At 47.6% G+C, this 20,393-nt stretch overlaps 1 protein-coding gene across 1 annotated transcript; it reads right to left on the bottom strand.

Annotated features, from left to right (window-relative positions):
* Nucleotides 1-12,554: 12,554 nt before the first annotated feature.
* On the bottom strand, nucleotides 12,555-16,770 carry BAMBI (BMP and activin membrane bound inhibitor). The gene is made up of 3 exons (XM_065731422.1): nucleotides 16,559-16,770; nucleotides 13,746-14,033; nucleotides 12,555-13,353 (listed from the first exon to the last, which is right to left on the bottom strand). The coding sequence occupies exons 1-3, from the start codon at nucleotides 16,632-16,634 to the stop codon at nucleotides 12,938-12,940; spliced, it is 780 nt and encodes a 259-aa protein (XP_065587494.1). The 5' UTR covers nucleotides 16,635-16,770; the 3' UTR covers nucleotides 12,555-12,937.
* Nucleotides 16,771-20,393: the final 3,623 nt, after the last annotated feature.

The raw sequence follows: 20,393 nt of genomic DNA, 5'->3' as shown, positions 1-20,393 counted from the left end.
GGCAAGGTAATTCCAGCTTCAAAAGCCTGGTAAATCGCCTTCCCTTCGAGCCTTCACCCATAGCAGTGACTTACACTTCTGGCATTTAGCAATTTGCCTGAGTCCCGATAATATGAATCTGTCCCTTCCCATCTTCAGCAGAGACCGAAAGCATTTGCAGTGTAAGGCAGCACTGCAGCAACTTCTGCCTAAACTAACATTTCATTTCTTTGCTACAGCTCACTTCTATTGTCATCACTTTCATGCCTCTAATTAACTTGCATCTGTTTTGTGTTTGAAGTTTATAACACTTGCCCACTTTGGCTACAGTAGTTTATAACACAACGCTAAACATATGTTTATGTTTACTGCACACCAGCTCTGAGTCTTATGAGTTAGAGTTGTATCAGTTCATTATGCCATTAATGGAGAATTCTGAGACAGGGCTGAATCCTTTAGGGACAATAAATCGGGGAATTCTTTGGAAAAGGCTGAAGTGACCAGCAAGGACATGAGTGCCCTGACCTCAGGAGATGCTGAGTGCCTGCCACCCACCCCATAACCACTGGGACTTTTAGCACATCCAAACATCAAACCGTAACAACTTTCAGCAGAGCTCTCATGTGGATCCCAAAGAAGAGACTTAAAGCCCTGCGCCATCTTAGCTCACAGGACCCTTGGTGCATCTACCTACCTTTAAACTAAGTGCCCATTGCGTTTGCATTATGGCTAATGAGATCTTCAAAAGGGTTATAGATGGCCAGGAGGGAGGGGGGTTGTACAACGGATCATGTTACATACAGAACGTATAGCTTATTTCAAAGTAATGCTTAACAACTACCACAGCTGTTAGGCAGCAGACTGCTGTCCCGGCACCTGCTGCGGTGACTACGAGGGTCTGCTTGGCCATCCAGACAAGTTTTATGTTCAGTAGCATCAACTGAACTACTTCTGGTTTCCAGTAGACATGGTGAACCAGGCCAGCAGCCGGGCGAAGTAAGCACACCGCCTCAACACAGCTTCAGCCATTATGGTGATGCCTAGACAGATGTGTTTATTTTTCATACAGATAACAGGATGCTCCTTAGAACTAATAAGTATTTACCTTCTCCTGTATTGCAATTATCTCCCTCATCGAGAACTGTAATTAGCATGATCGATGGTTTGTGGAGCGTGGCTTCTAATTTTTTTGTCCTATGGTTGACAGAAACTGCGATGCATGTTATGTCTGTACAGGAAAAGTTATATTTGATCTGTGCCTTGACAGTGCTGGGACTGGGAGCCATGCTTAAGCAGTTGTTTGTGACACGTCACAAGAATGTACACTGTACATCCAATCTAAAAAGGACAATCAGTCATCTTATTTTCCATCCAACAAAAATCATCTCCTCTCCAATACCATCAACAAACACTTGAATTAGCTGCTCCCACTTCACCCACGGTTTCTTGAGGGGGTAGACAATCAAAGGTTGCTGCCAGGACACATTTCTGTCACCAAACCAAAGGGCAGGTGGCATGCAGCTCCTGACTGGCGACTCAGAGGCGCAGAGACCTTCCCCTCACTTTCCCTCTGAACAAACACTGCTCTCAAGAAGTGGTTTTGCAAAGTATCCTCTTCAAGCATGTGAGCTCTTGCTAGCAATTAAAAATGTCACAAGAGTTTACCTGTTATTGACTCTGTACAGGGAGGATTAAGTAAAACCACAGCCATGACGCATAAGGAAATGCCCACTTGTAGAGCATCAGAGATAAGGATCAGAGCTGTCTTGCTGAAGTCAATGCCACAAAGCTGGTTTGTAGCAACAGATATCTGATCAAGCATCCCCAGGAAGTCTGTTCTTCCTGTTCTGGAGAAAGCACCGTTCTACATCCATCTGCAGTAATCTTTTGGGTTTTTTTCCTCACTTAGCAAGAGCTATATAGTCAACAGATTCACAATAACAAAATCTGTGCAGCTACTTTGCCTGGAAAGCCAAATCCCCCATACAGCTTTTTCTTTTTCTTTTTTTCCATGCTTCCATAGGCCCATAAAGGCATGAGCATACATAGGCTCTGCTTTGACTACAACAGCATAATTCTTCCCTGGCACAAGAGCTTTTGAGAAGGACCTCAACACTTTGTGAGTACCTGGGAAGGACATCAGCTGATTCAGCATCCTGCTGCAGAAAGCCATGGCTAGCAGCAGGCCAGGTCAGCCTCGCATCACCTCCCCAGGGATGATCTGGCCTCATGCATAGCTTCCCTCCTGCAGCAGGCTGTGACTTACACCCAGGCTGCTCTGCAGCAAGAAACAAGATGGAAGAGTCCGCACAATTTTTGCCACTTCCTCCTGAACTACCACTTATTCTACTAGAAATCTGGAATAGGTAATGTCTCCTTATTTCTTTTGTTTTGTTTCTCTTTTGGATAGGAAATGCCTGGATGTTTCCCTAATTTGGCAGGAATTCATTTCATCCAGTCTGAAACCTCTAGAGCAGAGAAGAATCCATTAAGCTTGTTTCCATCTGTCTTTGTCCTAGCAACAAATCAGTACATAGAGAGATGAAGAAAATCATTTTGAATTATTTTTTCCATTATCTAGCTCTCATTTGCTGTCATTTCCCGCTTGCCTAACCTCACCACTTTATTCTCCTTGTGTCCGGCCCACAGCAATTATCTAGATATCCAGGACAAAGCATTAGGTTTTAAGATCTCAGACTCCATTTTGACAAAAGCTTCTCAATCCAGAGACAATGAGGGTAAAGGATTAAACTTCCATCTGTTTGCCTTGAGGGGCACAAGCAGAGAAGCAAATCAGAAGTTTCAGAAGATACCTGAGTGATAACATTGCACACTCACTGGGCAAGAAGCCTCAGACAAGACTTACCTGCTCAGTGCAGGCACCCCACTTAGACAGGTTCTTAAAAAATCACTTTATACAAAACTGAAAAGGTTCTTCCCAATCCACTCTTTATTGGAGTGTGATTGCTAAGATAGGATTCTGTATCCTAGCCCCGAGGTGGACGTGTTTTCCATGGGAAATAACTCCCATGTTACTGCCAGTTTTTGCAGCATGCTCCATGTGGGAAGCCCACCAGAACTAAAGAGCAGTCCATTACCACTGTAACCATTGACATCAGCAAGGGCAGCATCCTACCCTTTTGTCTCTGATCTCATTTTCTGCATGAGGTGCAGAAACTGTAGCCATTCAATCTGTGACAGGTAGTGTCCTCAGGTAACTGGGGGCCTGCACAGCAGAGCTAGGGAAGCTCCAAGGTCTCCCATTGCACATAAACACTGCTCCTGGAGATGGATCCTTCCTCTCAGAGCACCCCACAGCCCAGCCAGGCCCAGCCCACCACCCAGCCACCACACTGCAGCCACCACTTGGTCCCCAAGAAGAATCACAGAATTGCAGGGGTTGGAAGGGACTGCCAGAGATTATCGAGTCCAACCTCCTGCCAAAGCAGCTCCCTAGCCCAGGTTGCACAGGTAGGCGTCCAGGTGGGTCTTGAACGTCTCCAGAGAAGGAGACTCCACCACCTCTCTGTGCAGCTGTGCCAGTGCTCTGTCACTGCACTGTGAAGAAGTTCCCACACACATTTGTGCAGAACTTCCTATGCCTCAGTTTGTGGCCATTTCCCCTCGTCCTATCGCCACACACTGCTGAGAAGAGTCCGGCCTCCTAAGAAGGGGCTGAGGAGCCCTGTGCTGTGGTCTCAGTACCAGGCAGGCCTTGACGGGACAGAGCCAAGGTGGCCGTGACTCATCGCCCCACTCTGCCACCAACCACTGGTGACTAATGATATCTACTCGCAGGACTCTTACAGCCTTCGTGGTTTGGGGAGAACAAACATAAACAGGCTTAGCAGCAGTTGTTGCTATGTCTCTACTGTTTCCTCCTCTGGCCAAGTAAGGATTTTCCCCCACACGCACAGTTTTAAAGCAGAATTTTAAAGTTTTTACTTTATTTTTAATATATATATTTTTTTGTCATTGGGAAAAGAAGGAAGGAAACCCAATGATCCTTGTGGGTCCCTTCCAACTTGAGATATACTGTGACTCTGTGAACCAGTTCAGGTATGGCACAGGCTTTGGGGAAATGGTTCTGCAACCCATCCACAGAAGGAGGTGGGCCTGCCCTGGGCACATGCAGCAGGCTGCTTCCTGCAGCTACGGGCACACCAGTGGCAAGGACAGTGTCTAAGGGCATAGCCCAGAAACACAGCACCCATGGAAGTGCATCTCCTAGCATAAGGCATCACAAAAGATTTTCCAGAGAAACACGTCTTCCTATGGGCAGCACTTACGTCTGCATGTACATATGCATACATACAAGCATATAAGGCAATTGCACACACTTGTGCATCTCCGGGTATCATCGCACATATATCTGCCGGGAATCTGCAGCTCGTGTCTGAAAACCCCATGTGAGGTGAAGCCTTGTCTGTGCCTGGAGAACATATAAATGCAGTGAAGGAAACAGGGTGAGAAACACAGGATAAGTATGCAGATTTCTGGACAGGACCTCAATAACTCAATTTCTGCTGAATAACTGTATAAAAATGTCACCTTGTATAAAAACACCCAACTGTAAAATGAATTATATAATACCTTCTTGTAAATTAATCACATAATTCTGATCTCAGTCAGAAGATTCAAACTTGGAAGATTTTATTTCTATTTATTCATTTTATAAATATGCCTTTTTATTCCTTTTAGAATACATGTAACCCAAAGCTCAACAGATAGGACACCTTCCAGGGAGATGGGGGACCTTTGGATGAGCGGTCACTCACACAAAATCCCAAGGGCTGTTTGTTAACAGTGACAGCGGGGACAGTGCCACTGCCCTGGCAAGGCGCCCTGACCCTGGCTGCCTGGAGCAAAGGCTGCTGGCTGCTGTGGCTGCAGTCGGACGTGCATTCCTGGGTTTAAAACTCACCCCTGCACTGTTTGCAAGGTTAGCAGCTGGCTGTTATAAGGAGCTGAAACCTTGATGCTTGATTTTTCCCGCACACAGGACCTTTGCATCTCCTGGTTAATGTTTCCATACAGTACGTCCTGATAGTCCTAACAATGATATCACCCTCTCTACTCACTACATCTTAAGGAGCTCATTTACTATTACAGCTACTATTGATAGTTTCAGGGAAGAAATTAGATTTCATATACTCTGACCTTCCCTTTGCGCCAAATCCTTCCATTTTTGCTCAGGGAAAATTTCCCAGTGGCTTTCTCTAGCAAGACTCCAGCGTCCTGGTTTGCAACCTTGTGCCAGCTTTTTGGAACGGGGTAGAAAAACATCAAGAAAACGATGGCTTTAGCATTTGTAGACCCTGGTGGACAGCTTTTACTGAAAGAAGGAGGAGGAGTACATTATGTTGTAGAGGTGGGATAAGACACTGAATAACATACAGCTGCATATTGTATTTCTGATCCATTTTCACTGACTCGTACTGGTAGTAGATCCCTGAAAGATTGCTGTGGTGGAAGTTTCTATCAGACGGTGCAGGGACTGAGACATCCCCAGCTGTGATTACACAGACAGCAGCACTCTGCCCTGCGTCTGTGCTCTCCTCAAGTATAGACTCAGGAATCCCAATACTGGCAATGACCTGCTTGCAAATTTGTTATATGTAATGAAATACTCTGGAAACTGTTTACAAACAGTCAGTTCTCGGGCTATTTATTTACTCCTTACAAATTTGCAGATTTTCCACAACCTATCAAATATTAATATGCAGATATGGTGTGCTATCAGAGGAGATCAGCTGCTTTGATAAGAGGTTGGCTGCACTCAATGGGCGGTCACCCACTGCTGCACTCCTTGCGACGTCACACCCATCGATTGCCATTTGAATCAGTAAATGTCACTGAGTATTTGGCCACATACTGCAGATTACCATGCCATAATAATCTGCTTGCTAAGGCAGGAGAAAGTCTGATGCCTGCCGCATGAGAGCACGGAGCTGCTGAAGTGCAGGGGGTGATGCAGGGTGCTGGCTCCAGCCTTGAGGTGGAGCAGCCTGCTTCTCTGATAGCGTACACAGCACTCCACCCAAGCCTCCTTGTGCAAATAGAAAATAAAGTCAAATTATACCAGTAAAAAGTGGATTACACTGGTCACTCGTAGTGCTTGTGTATGTTCGGTCATAACCTGCGATAAGACGGCTGCCGTGTGCCGCGTCCCTCAGGGGAGCCACGGGATGCCAGCAGAACCCACAGTGCTGGGCTGGCTGTGTGGGGACAGCAAGGAGGGGGATGGGGACAAGGACTGAGCTGCTAGGGAGCTTGGGGGGCCTGGGGGCTGAGTGGCTCTTGCAGTTGACAGAAAGGAGTGCCAGTGACTGCCAGCAGATACGGGGGGACGAAGTTCATTTCAGAGAAGTAAAGGGTAGCAACCTTTCTACAGACAAAGCTGTCCTGCCGTCAGTACAGTGTGCTGCAATCAGCCACGGATAACAGCCTATAATGAAGACAGAGATTACAGAACCTCCCAACCAACCCAACCCGCAACACGAAGCTGCTGCTGGCAGGTTTTAAAGCTAGCTTCCAAACACAAACAGAATTGCAATGCCTTGGGATAGGATCTTTAAGAACAAAACTTCCAGTAAATGCCATTGGTGGTATCACAAATGGAAGAAGTATGAAAGAGCTGGTCCCGAATTTGGTGAGTTTCTTACAAACAAGTAATGATTCTGCAGACATCAGAAGTCTGTCCTGCAGAATTTATTTCTGTTTTCTCTTGATACAGAAAGAAGTGTTATCAGTTTCCACTATAAAAGCTATGGGAACATGAAATGTTGCTCCCAAGGGAACTGGGATTATGTTCTTTATTTACGAAGTCCCTGGCATATGGGCCATCCCATGCTATGGTGAGGCCATGGGTCAGTGCAGGCTGGCAGAGCTCCCAGAGAGGATCCATGCTCCCCAAGCAGGGGTGGATTTCAGTTTTAAGAAATGTCACAGCATGTTGGTCAGACCTACAGTCCCACTAGGGAAAAAGAAAAAAGAAAAAAAAAGAAAGAAAACCAAGGGAAAGGTTATTGCATACTGGTAACAGGCAAGGAGGCTGGAAAGCAGTACCTGTTGCCAGGGCAAGCTTGCTTCAGCCCCTCTGTGCCTGCAGCCCTGTGGGGTGAGGGTGGGGAGCGGTACCTAGAGCACAGAGCAGCGGCTGGCTGAGGAGCTGTGGAGGGATTGCAGCATGACAGGGCAGGGGGTCAGGAGAACAGCTGGGGAAGGGGCTTTGAGGGGAGAAAACATGTTAGATGTTCATGTGATTAAAGCCTTTATTGTCATTCATGTGCAAAAAGGAGGTGAGTTACAGCTGAATGTGCAGCTTGAACATACAGTAGCTTCTAAGAGTTGTTTTTTCACAGTTGTAGTAATCATAATGTGACTTCTTGTGTGCAAAATAAGTAAGGTTGCTGGTGACTGAATCTTTTTGCAGAGGCAATTGGACAGAGAAATTTTTCTAGCTGGGAGTTGTAGCGGGAGCACCCACACACCTGCACTGCTGCTTTGTGTGTCTTGAGCATGAAGAGACAGCCCAGGACAGCTGCCCAGAGACATGGAAAGAGGGACATGTATCACTGTTACCGGATCAGCTGGAAATAAGTCACCAAAAGACACCACTTGGATAGGTTCAAGTGCCAGGAAGATGCCATTCATGGAGGGCACGATTGGGTTTATGCCACATGAAGGTCCTGTTGTGACTGCAGGTGCTCAGCAAAAGCCCCTGAAGCCTCCATGGCAAAACATGGCTCCTGGGACCCAGGGTGAGTTATTCACATCCTGCAGCATGCCCACGATAGAGGCCTTAGTTCATCAGGTTAAAATACCAGAACGATGTAAAACACCTCTGCCTCTGTAACCCACAGCACTTAATAAAAATGCTAGGGACCCTGCTGGAGTTAAGCCATTGTTGATAGCCATAAAAAATTGGTTAATAAATCTTCTTCCACTGATGAAATAGCTACTTCACAGCCAGAACTAAACAAATTGAGCATTTCAAAGCAACCTGTTTGACACCAGCCCTGATTTGCACCCAAATACACGCACCCCCAGACACACAGGGCAGCAGCACTGAGCTGCCCAGCCCATTTTGTCCCCCTCCCTGGTGACACAATCAAGTGCCAGCGGGAGATTTACTGCACAAATATTTTCCTTCCAAGTGACAGGAAAGGGATTTGCCTCTGCAATCCATAGGCTGTTAGGGTGAAGCGATCCCAAAAGCTAACAGCGCAGACTGGCCTCACGCTCTGTGTTTGCTATCGGCGCTAGCACTGCCCTGCTAATGGTCCCCTGGGGTTACTCACATGTAGATGCTACCAGTTTGTGAGGATGCAGATTTTACCTTTTTTGGTGGCCCTTGTTTTGGAAATGGAAATGTAACTAAGAGAAAGGCAAGAGCTCATCCTCCTGCTGCTCATAGAAACTATCCTGAAAGAGTGCTTGATCTAGTATGAGAAAATGCCATTAAAGCTGAGGCCTCGTTTTTAAAAGTTGTCTCAAGTCACTATTTTTAAACGCAGCCAATAGCCAAGGTGGGGGAAATGGCAAACACACTTGGCTAGCTTTTCTCAACTGCATGACCGCTGGTGTATTACAATAAAAACTGTGAAACTACTACTGTGAAACTAAGGCTGCTGGTTCAGCAGAACTCGATGTTGTAAACTTGCCTAGAGTCACGCTGGGGGAAGAAAAAAAAAAAGACATTTTCAGTCTCTTTTAAAAACATGAACGACGAAGCACAAAACCTACGTTTTTTTAAAGCCATTTGATTTGGAACTCTGATTTCCTGATAACTTATTAGGACTTGGGTTTCTGAGACAGGTGCTTGGCATTTCTGACTCCCCACTCCTCTTAAGAGACATCAAACCGCGCATTAAACTCTTTACAGTCTTGAAAGTTCAAGTCAAGGTGGTTTTTGTTTTGCTTTTCCCCTGGAAGGTCAGCTCAGGATTGAATCCTTTTGTCAAGGTTGGCTGGGCAGCACAAAGCTTTGTTAATGTGCAGGCACTGCGGCTCCCTCCTTGCTTCCTTCCCTTGCAGTTTGTTTTACTTCAGGATTCACCCACTGGGATTATAAAGGCTGCAGACAAAGGGTTAGAGGTGAAACAAAGAAAACAAGGATGTTTGTTTATTTAGACGGAGCCAGAATTCATAACGCTGGAGACACCGGGCTCCTCCCCAGAGATAACCGTAATTTTACAGCACCTCTCCGCAACCTTTCTTCCAGAAATAAAACAGCGACAGATCCAAAATACTATTTCCCTGAGTAGCGCCTAGAACCAAAACAAGAAGGAGCGTTTTTCCTGCAAAGTGGCTAGCCACTGGGACAAAACAAACACACTTCCATTGATCTCCACGTGGGAAAACATCTAAAAAAAGAAATAAAGACAACTTCGCCTACCTCAGGGGCCTTTTTTATTCACTCAACTTGTGCCTTATTATAGAGGTCTTTTTTTGGCCATACTTTTTTCCTCAGTGACAATCTTATTTCCCCCACAAACCCTTCTTTCAATGGGAAGGCCGAATTTTGCTTTCATTTACTTGTGTAGCAAACAGGCATATCCCAGGAAGCCTGGCAGTGTCTTTTGCCTTGTTTTAACAGTGCTGACAGCTGCAAAGGAAGGTGAAGATGCGTCTACCGCACCTAAGGAAAAGCTTGCTTTTTCCCCAAGTGAAGAGGTCACTGGATTTATAACAAAGGAAGAGGTTGTACAGCAACAAAGAAGTGGACCCCAGGATCCCAGCATGAAAAGACTAGAGCCTGGTCAGTCACTGGCTGCTAATCCAGGGGTCTGTTGAGTCAGGAGCTGCACTTAAGCACATGCAGGGCAGCCATGAGGACACAGCCCAGCCCCAGCGCTGCTACCAGCAGTGGCCGCTTGCTTTCAAGCTCTCCGCACAGCCTGTAATCACCCAATATTGAAACCAGATTTACAAGCTCTTTAGAGGAGGAGAACTTTGTGATTTCCAAAGCAGACACATTCGTATTTCAGAAAAAGGTCAAGCCCCCTGTGGTGTAAGGGGGTTTTAATAGAATCAGTTCAGCGGGAGTTAAGAGGAGACATACCAACTCAATGGCTCCGGACGCTGGAGAAGCAGAGCCGTAAGAAAAGCCGGAATCGTTATTGTTTCAAGGAAAGAACTGGGGAAATAGAGAGGCACGGGGGAAGCTAAACTGCATCTTGGATGTTTGATTTCATTTATTGCAATCCGAGAGACTTTTCAGTTAGCCACGGAGAGGGCCGTCCTCCTCATGCTCCAGGGCTCACAGCGCTTTCAAAGGAGCGTTTGTTATTGTCTGCAGCGGAAACCCGAGAGCTGCAGCACAATGACAAAGGCAGGCTCCGTAATGCCAGGCTCAGTAATGCGAGGGCAGCCGGCAGCCGCAGCCTCGGCTGGGCCCACAGCTTCCATGCTGCCTGTGCCGGGCAGCGTGCAGCCTCGTGCCCAGGAAATAGCACAAAGGTCCCTGCTTGTTACAGAAACATTACTTATTCCTCTTCGAGGAGTAATGACAAACTCGTAGCAGCGAGCTGTGCAGACACAATACGCGGCCTCTGCGGAACCGTCACCGACGGTGCTCTGTGCTCTTACCCCTGCGCTTCTGCAGGCCTGAATTTCAGGGAGCAGTCAGGGATTGTTTCACAGCTCACACCCGCTGCTGCCAGACACACACCAGCGCTCCTAACAGAGTTCCCTGAACACATGGGCTGAGATAAATGGAAATCCCAGATTGCACCCCATGAGATTCCGGGGCCTAGAAGCTTCCAGGCCACCGCCTGCTGTCCCAGGGCCGGGCCTCTTGTCTCTAAAACATCTCCACAGCGAGGGGCCAATTAGAGGCTCCTGCTCTTAGTAACTTTTCAATGGCAAGCATAAATAGGCCCTTATGTATTCAAATCAGCAGCAAATGAGTGGTGAAGGTCACGGGATGGTTATAGGACCAAGTCAGGATGGCAAGTTTAGCTGTCAAGATCTTATAACCCAGACATCATCACCACTGCTGCAGCTGCGCTTGACAGACATGACTTGGGGCTCACTCCTGTCAGCACAAAGTTCCCAGCCAGCAATTCCCCAAAATAACATGTGGCAGGGCAGAGTTGCTCTAGAATTTAGTATCAGTTCTAATAAAGTGCTCCTGTAGGAAAGCAGCACTTAGAAAGGTCACAGCCATGTTCCCAAAGCAGTTGCAGGTACATAATCAGCAGCAGGAAAAGGTAATGAGAATGAAATGTGCAGAATTAAGAGAAATTAATTAAGCCCTTTGAGGAGATAAGAGCCAGCAACCTGATGTACTGAAACAAAGCTAGCTCCCAAGTTACACCTCAATGCTGTAAACTTGGGCACTATAAGACCAATGTCCACAGGGTTCTTGGCCAATGTGCTTAAACGTGAATTAATTTGCAGCACTTCTATTTACACAGCCCAGTGATCATCTCCAGCAAGGCCCCCGCACAATCAGGGCATACTTTCAGGAATAAGAAAGTGTGACATGGAGCCACAGGTTTCCCTTGCTTAGAGCACCCCATATTTTCAGGCTGCATATCCCAAATCAATCTACCATAGTACCTAGCATACAAAAACCAAACATTTTTGAAACCCTTGTTTATGCTGTCTCCTCATTTGTGAGGATACAAGCTCAACTGTACAAGACAGAAGCATTTCTGAAGCCATTTAAACATAGATGAATATGAGGTTTTCACTAAATTTTCTCTCCAGCAGCAGCATTTTGAACATTCCTTTGGCCATTATGCAGCACTTTAAGAAATTTTAATTCTGCTTAGAAATGCAGGAGAAATACTGTTTTCAAATACTATAAGCTCCTTGAATAATTCCAAAGTTGTGTTTGATAGATATTGAATAAAGGAAATAATTGAGAGAAGACAACATGTTGAAGAAACAATGAAGTGCACAAACATAGGCTGGGACAAAAAGCAACCTACGAAAGAGCAGCATAAGGAGACAGGAGATTAAAGCAAGCCCATTGTTGATTCTTCAGTTAATCAGTCCCACACAGAAGTAGCAGCATGTGATACTCAGACTATAAAAGAGCAAGGCAGATGTTGTGCTCCATAGTGCTCAGATTTAGCAGCAGGAAGGATATATATGCACACACAAATGGCCACAGCAGAGTAGGTTATAGGATTTTCCTGGGTTCCTACCCAATCCCTCCCCATTCCCAAATAAAAGACAAAAGTAGAAGGTACGAAAGAAAAGTTATATACAAAAGAAAAAAAAAGCATCGTGAGACAAGCTAGGAAAATAAGAGAATTAGGAGAAACTTTTTTACAAGTTTTGGCCACAAAGAATAAGAAAGTTATCACAGTTACAGAAATCATAATGGTTACTAGGAAATAAAACAGTCAATAGTCAAGAACTGAGGACACAAGTCCACTGTCACTAAGTACTAAATAGTGAAGCTGTCACTCTCATTCAGGAATAGCTACCTAATTCCCTACAGCAAGGAGGAAAACAGGCTCCGTATGCAGAAACTATTATGCATTACCACATGTACTACCCTGATTTATTTCCCCACACACACCAATTACTTTCTAAAACAAAACATCGCAAACCAGTTTCAGACAAAATATATATATTTTTAAAAAAATCTTTACAATAAGTCAGGAAACAATGGAGCTTGCATACAGTTTATTATAATAACTCAGTTCTCAGCTCCCTACAGTTCAGATAACCCTGGTGACAGTGTTTACAACTTCTAGTTTTTGCTTTCATAACTTTAAAGCAAACAATACATTTGAGTGTACTTTACTCTGTGCAAATACAACAACTTTTGGAATCCTTCAGAAGAAATATCCAAGATTCTGTTTGCAGAGGTCCTTTGTTTCTCAAAGATGATTTATGAGAGTTTTTCTTTTAGATAAAGTGCTCCTGTCCAGCAGAACCCAAAGGCCTTCAAGAGTCCAGAGAGTAAGTTTAGCTCAGATTAAAAAATAATTGGTCATACAAATTCCAGCTTCCCATGTCCACTGTACATTCCCCAGTGGACTAGTGATAGGATCTTATCATTGCTGAGGTCCGAATGTCTCATTTTATCACAGGTCATGCAGCAGTTCTCATGACCAGTTACAGGCACCATGCATTCCAAGTCCAATTTGGCCACCTGTCCTTTCTTCGAATGATGTCCATGAAAACTATAGTGCAAACGGGAGAGCATTTGCTGTCGTTGATCTTGCAGTCTCTTATTCTCACTCCTGAGCATCCGCAAGGCCAGCATTATAAGGAGCACCAAAATGAGCCCACCAGCTATAGGAACAGCAATTACAGCTGCCCTGAACCATAACTCTTTTGAAGAGGTCAATTCCTGTACCTTGGTGATAAGGTTCTTGCTGTCATGTTGGTATCTGCTCCCTTGTCCTGCAGAGGAAGAAAGATGTGAGGTTTATTTCAGTATCAACAATTGGCTTTCAGATCAACAACTCCCTGAAAGTCCACACTGACAAGTTTAAGGAGTCAGCTATGCACTGTACAGTACTGCAAGAGGGGTTTTCAATGGTGTTTATGACATGGAATTTCTTACCCTGACAGCTGATTTAAGGAGGAATGCCACAGATAAGCAAGACAGACCTCTAGCATTAACACACATTAAAGCTACTCAGCTGAGATGCTCTCCTGCACCCAGCCACCCACTTCTCCCTCTTCTGTCTCTATTTACAATTAATTACAAAACTAATTGCAGACCTTAAAGATCTGACTGTCACCAGCCTGAAGGTGATGAGAGCAATTTCACAGAAGCTTCCTTGCCCTACCTGAAGTATCACCCTTAGAAGGAGACAAAACATCATGCAGTCCTCTGTAATTGCACATATCTTCATGACAGCATTCCAATGTGGACACGGTGGTGCCAGAGTGGTTTTGTGCCTGTTTAGCTTGGCAGATATCAGCTGTGCTTGCAATAGAGTCCAAGCAGCCATGAGTAAGTGGGGAATGTGTATTCTGAGGATCAAGCAGTCTGGAGAAGCAGGCACTAAGCTCGGATTTGCACATATAGCCAGTCGCAACACAGTGCGCAGCATCACAGTAGCATCTGATTTCACCTAGAAAATAAAGTAGTGCAAGATAAAGTTAAGAATGTTGTCCCCTAGAGACCCTTTGCTAGGTGGTCTTATTGGCTGTAAAGCAGTACATAGCAAACCAAACTTGGTACCACTTTTGGGGTACTCCCTTAGACTGTAAATCCAGGAGAGCAGGGGGTAGTTTCCCTTCCATGGCTCTGCAGTGCCTGTCTCCTTGTAACCTTAATCCCAGCAAATGCCTTGAGGCACTTGTTTAATTAGTAGTACTGTGGTTCTTTGAATTAAAGCAAGAACATTTCACTAAAACGGGGATGGGGAAGGGGGGGGAGCAGGAAGGTCAAAGTGGCATTTTTTCCCAGGTAAAAAAAAAAAAAACAAGACCATTTTACAGCTACTTCCACTTTACATCAGCAGCTGCACTACACTGCGTTCCCAATGAAATCCCAGTTCTAAAAGCCATACACACCTACAGTCCTACAAGAAGTCACATTACGTTACATTAAATCATTCCTACAGGAGTAGCGTTCTACTTTTATGAAGTGAGCGCCTCTCCCAACCGGGCATAAACACACAAAAACTCTACATTAAATATTTGTGTGACAACAACAAAAAACGGAACTGCTGAATTGTTTATTACCTCTCAGTAGTGCGACAAAATTTAAAAGGTTTAACTAACACCTTATAAAGCTATTAGCTAGAACCATTACCATCCAATATCTCCCAGTCACGAAGTTTTTTATTGTGTGAAACTGGGCAACTAGTTGCCATTTCTACAGAAATTCTTCTTTTTAAAGTAACCACTCATGCAAAAAGGTTTCTTCTTGTCTGTATTGCAGCTACACACGGTGCAGTTTACTTCTAGCAAACAAGTCAGTGTTTTCCCACCCAAATGTGAAGTTATTATTTACAACACTTAAATGCGCTCCCCCAGATTTTGCACTGAATCCAACATGCGGTCAGAAGGGGAAGCACTCAGACCGAAAATTCTCTACCGGCTCTGTGAAAAAAATCTCTCAGGAAGCCTCAAAAACTTCTGAAGGAAGCGATAAAAACGTTCCCTTCATGAACCTCTTCACGTTGTGCTCTCCAGATCACACTGGCTCTCCAAAACACGCCCTGCTGCAGGGAAGGCTTGCTCTTTCTAGGCAAGCTGCAACTCTGACACACTCAGCGTGCCACCAGCCCGGAGTTCAGGAGGAAGTGGTGCTTCTGGAGTATCCTTAGAAGAAAGGAGCTAGTAATGCTCCTGGTCTACTCGCCAGGAGAGCAGCACCAAAGCCCTAAAAGCCAACTGAACTGTCAGCCCTTTCTTCCGCGGCTCCCCCTCCCAAAAGTCACTCCATAGGCTTCCTGCTGCCTCCCTTTTTTGCAAGGCTTTCTCCCCCCCTCTTGCACGCCCAAAACTTGTCCTGAGGGACGTGAAGGACACTCAGCCAGGTTAGCAGCCCTCTGCCCACCTCAGTGCTCCCCCAGAACACCACCGCGGCCCCAGGCCCTGCAGCTCCCGCTGCTCTGCAATAACTCTGCCTAATAGAAGCCAAATGATGGAGTGTCTCACTGTCTCCAGTCTGCGCCGATTCCCTTGGGCTCTCAGCGCGAGTAACCTAATTTCTCTTGAATTCACACACATTCCCTTCCAGCGTGCTGTGGAGCCGCCTCTTTGTGTTTGCGGTTGGCAACAATCGTTTTCTAAGCGTTTTATATAAGTTTCTCAGAGTGCGAGGAGGGGGAGAAAAAGCAATTTCGGTCATTTTCTCATTGCGTTGGAGTTAAAAATAAGCGTCGTGCGGGGAACACCACCAGCAGCGCTGCGATCCGAGGGGCTGAAGCAATACACGCATCGCCGAAGCACCCGCGGCCCCACTCGGTGCTTTATGGACCCGAGACAATCCTATAAACAAACCTGACGAGCTATCATCGGGTTACTGCAACTGCTTTTTAATTAAAGCCACGTTTCTGGCCGAATAGAATGGACTCTGTATTACTGCGTTAAAACTGTATTTCTGTCAATTCATAAAGTTTCTTCCTGTGCTACGCAAAAGGCCAGAGAGGGTATGCGGTGTTTTGAAACGGCGAACAATGCCCTTCTGTTCCCTCCTCTTTCTTGTTACTGTATGTAGCTATTAAAGAAAAATGTCTGCTTTTAGTCAAGATGGCTACAGGAGAGACTGCGGGCTTCTCTCGGAGCGTTTGAAGTCGGCAGCAGCCAGCAGCCTGTGATCCCCTAATTATATCATTATCAGGCACATAGTTTCAGTATCTGCGACTTCACATCACTCAGTCCCTCCCTGCTCTGCCCGCTTTGATGGGGCCGGGAGGCTCCCTCCGCACCGCCAGGGCTGTTATTTCGCCGTAATTACAGCCTGCCTTCCAAAATGAAGAGGCACGGCGGCTCACCCTGCCCCAACCCCCCGAGCGCGGCGGTTCCGGACGGCCGCCCCGTGCCGCCCCATGCCGGGCTCCCGGACGGAGATCCGCCCGCCCCGAGGCCGCCCCCGACCCCGCCGGGCTCCCCGCAGCCTCCCCCGGGACTCCGCCGCCCTCACCTCTGGTGAGCAGGACGGCCATGGCGCACAGCTCCAGTTGCAGCCAGATGAAGATGTAGCTGGAATGGCGATCCATTTACCCGCCCGCCTCAGCCCGCCCCGCAGGCACGGCCGAGCCGCCCGCCCCAGCCTCCACCGAGGAGCCGCACGCCCGCGGGCGCAGCCGTCGCGCGGCCCCGTCCCGAGCAGCAGGCGGTGCGGCGGGCACTGCGCGGCCCGGCGGGCGCTGCTCGCTGACACGGCGGCGGCGCCTCCCGCCCCGTAAATACCGGCGGCGCCGGGCCGGGACGGCACGCCCCCCGCGCCGCCCCATTGGCCGCGCCGCGGCGCCGCCGGGAGGCGGGCGGGGAGCGCCGCGGGCACGGCCGCCTCCGCTGACCCCGAGCCCGGACGGCGAGTCCGCCCGCGGCGCCCCCGGGTGGCGGCAGGGCCGTGCCGGGCCGGGCCCACCTCACGGCGGAGAGGGGCCACCAACTGTTCCCATTCCAGATGGGACGGGGCATAACGCGCGCTGAACTTCATAAGCAAATGTAACGTCTCTGCCCGCGTTTCGGTGGAGACGTGTCTAATGAATAAACAGCGACGCGAAACCCTTTCTTGATGATGAAAGGCGCAGCTGAAATGAAAGCGGGTTGCACACCCCACGCTGATGGCGGTGCCACGGGGCCTGCTGTGCAGGTAATGACTGCTGCCCTTCCTGCTGCTCTGCAGCAGTGCTCATGGGTGGGATGCTAAAGTCATGCAACACTGTGGTGCCAGAAGTGTCATTACAGCCATAGTTATATACAAAACACATTTGTACTCCTGCCCTACTCCCATGGGCTGGGATGCTCTGTGTGGCTCAGAGGCCTCTGTCACCTCCAGGATGGAGCAGATGTCTGCTCCCCACCAGCTCAGCCCTCTGTCCCTCTGGCACAGGTTTTGCAAAAGCAGTGACTGGAAAGAGAAGCAGGAGGTGATGGTACCAGCAGCCCAGGGCTCCCCTCATACAGAGCTGAGACTCCTTCACATCCTGGTCCCAAACACAACATGCCCCATCATTAACATCTCTTTGCTAATTTGCTTTTCTACTTTCTCATCTCGTTACTTTTTATAAGCCTTGATTTCCACACGATCTGCACACCCATTTATGGTCAAAGCCATTGGGCAGTGTGTAGATAACAAATCAGTAGCAAAAATTACATCCTTCACATGAAATGTTCTGCACATCTTCCAAGACACGCTCTATCCAGGATGCAATGCCATGTGACAGAGGCATTCCTCCCCTGAAAGAGAAAGGAGGAAACGTGCAGTCTGAGGCTGAGATAACTAGGGTTTACTTTGGCAGAGAGGAGCAGGCTGGATCTCAGCTAATGAGTGCTGATGCCATCACAAACTATAATGGTTTTACTGCGAGTCTTGCCGCTTGCATATGTATAAGACAGACACACGTGTGCCGCACCGCAGCCTTTGCGCTCATGTTATACATAGCTGTGCTCCGCCACAAAGTAATTTTCCAATTCTTGTTTCTGTTTGGAAATTACAGAAACGCGGGATCGGCCGGGCAGTATCCCCCGCTCCGGCACTGCTGTCAGATGCTCATTTGCAAACATACAAAAATATGATTCATTATGATTTACAATCATTCCAGCAACATGTGCGAGTCTGCAGTTATCGTTTCTCCTCTCCCTCCCGCTGGTGACAAGTGCATTTAGCAGATCCCATTTGTTACATGCGATACCGACAGACTGGAAATGGCTTTTATTCGTGGAGCCACATTACTGCACTAAGTAACATGAGAGACTCCTGAATGTCATAAACATCCTGTCCGGGGAGCGCGGGCAGACTGGCCAGGAGGCAATGTGCTTGAAATCAGTTTTCAGCAGCGAATTTCATTGACAGCTGTCAAGTCAGAATCGTGAGCTGCAGTTTACTGTGAAAAATGGGTAAACGGTGTGTGCTGCAGGCAGAGCTGGGGCACCACAGGGACAGGGAAGGGATCGCTCCCCAGCCTTGTACCCCCCTAACTTACATCCCTTGGAGGATGTACAGGTGAAGCCATGCAGCCAAGGTCTGTCCGATCTGCTGTGCGAGAATCACCTGGGGTCTTCCACGAGGCCACAGTGCAAACAAAATCATTCCGCTCTTGCACTGCTAATTTGCTTCTGTTTCAGGGGTGAGAGCTTAACAGGGACAGACTGGCTTTCAAGAAAGGGACAGGAGACAGATGCAGCACGTCTGCAGCCAGAAGGAATGTGGGTTAATAACTGCAGCAAGGAGAGCGTCAGGAGCCCAAGGCCACAGCTCCAGCAGCTGTGGGACAGCAGCGTTGAGGCTCCATTTTGCAGGGAGCATGTGGCCCCACGGGCACAGGGCCTCCACACAGTCCCCCAGGCACAGCAAAGCCCTGAGAGAGCAGCGCAGGGGGCCTGGGCTGGCTGCAGAACTGGTCCTTGGGCACCTCAGAGAAAGGCAGTGGCCTTGGGAAGCGTCTCACAGGAGCTCATTCCCTTCTGCATCCACTCAAAATTGAAACAGGTACAAAGCTTTGTCTCTAGGAAGATAAAATTCCCAATCAAAAGAAGAGATCCTTCCAAAGAGGCTTTCCTGGATGCTGAAATGCTGCTTGGGTCCTTTAACTTCATCTGGCAGGCCAACAGCTGCCAGGTTTCTGTCAGGAGGCCTTCTGAAAGGAGCTCCCTAGAGACCGCTTTGAACAAGCACCCAAAGTCCTGAACCACTCCAAACCCAGAGCAGGCGGGCAGCTGCTCAGCGTGGGGCCTGCTGCTCTGTTCGATAGGCGCATCCAGGAGAAGGCCCGCCATCCTCCACCTCCCATCGCCAGATGCAGAAATCCCCCAGTGAAATCCCACATCCACCACCATCTCTGGAAGCCCCATGTGCTCAAGAGATCCAACACAGGCTCAAGAGGATGACTGGCAAGAGGAACATGAAGACAAGCCAAGGCAGAGGCTGAGCTGGCAGCACTTGCTAAGCACATTTCTTTAAAGAAGACCAAAGCTTCTCTCTGGCTCTGGGAAACCAACTCTAGAAAAATCAGCCTCCTCCCTCTGTGTTGCTTCTCTCATGTATTGCCTCTTCTTTTGCACATGAATCAGCATCGGTACCTGTCCCCAGTGCTGCCTTGTCACAGATCTGTCACCACAGCAGCAACCCTGCACAACTGAGGGAATTGGGGTGAAACCTCAGCTCACAGGTGCTCCTGGTTTAAGCAGTCACCCCTAAAAAACGTTTTGCAGAGAGTGACGAGTAATTCCTTCACCTGGCGCCTTGGAACATTATCATGGATTTACCGCATTTCTGTAAAGCTGCCAGGCATGCTTGCAGCTCACCACCATTTCCCCAAATACTTGGATGTAACCTTTCAGTCTGCCTCTGTCGAACAAAAACCGCATTAACATAACAGTATCTGTTGTTTGAACACTTCCACCAGCTCCTTTTTTCCCTTTAAAAAGAAAAAGTGGAGTTTGGAAAACTACATTCAACTGTTCATCTTTACTGAGGACATCACAGCGGCCCTGTCCCGGGGGGACCTCGGGGAGCTCAGCATTTGCACACATTTACGTGCACACCAGCACTTGCCAACGCTGCCGCATGACAGTGACTTCTCCAGCAACGAAAGATCACTACTGCATTTCAATGGCGATAAAGTGATGCTCACATTCCACATCCATTCTGTCTTGCCCCTTGCAGTTAGGCTTTGGCTGAGAAATTCTCATTTGGAAATGGGACTGCTGAAGCATCTTTGGAGCAGCATTGATCGGAGTAGTATTTTTTGTCAACCACCCAATGCCAGCCATTCCAGTTATTCTACTAACATTTGGGATGAGATACA

This window comes from Cyrtonyx montezumae, unplaced genomic scaffold (assembly GCF_038088225.1).
Source record: "Cyrtonyx montezumae isolate F1298 unplaced genomic scaffold, pur_monq_1.0 scaffold_14, whole genome shotgun sequence".
Classification (NCBI taxonomy): domain Eukaryota; kingdom Metazoa; phylum Chordata; class Aves; order Galliformes; family Odontophoridae; genus Cyrtonyx; species Cyrtonyx montezumae.
The sequence above is the reverse complement of the archived record's forward strand: the minus strand, read 5'-3'. Positions and strand labels throughout refer to the sequence as shown.

Excerpts from the sequence above, each read along its gene's own strand:
- BAMBI (XM_065731422.1), bottom strand. The coding sequence starts at position 16,634 with ATGGATCGCCATTCCAGCTACATCTTCATCTGGCTGCAACTGGAGCTG. Across the intron at positions 14,034-16,558 it reads GGCCGTCCTGCTCACCAGAG|GTGAAATCAGATGCTACTGT; the intron begins GTGAGGGCGGCG and ends TTTATTTTCTAG. Across the intron at positions 13,354-13,745 it reads TTCTAAGGGTGATACTTCAG|GACAAGGGAGCAGATACCAA; the intron begins GTAGGGCAAGGA and ends CTTCCTCTGCAG.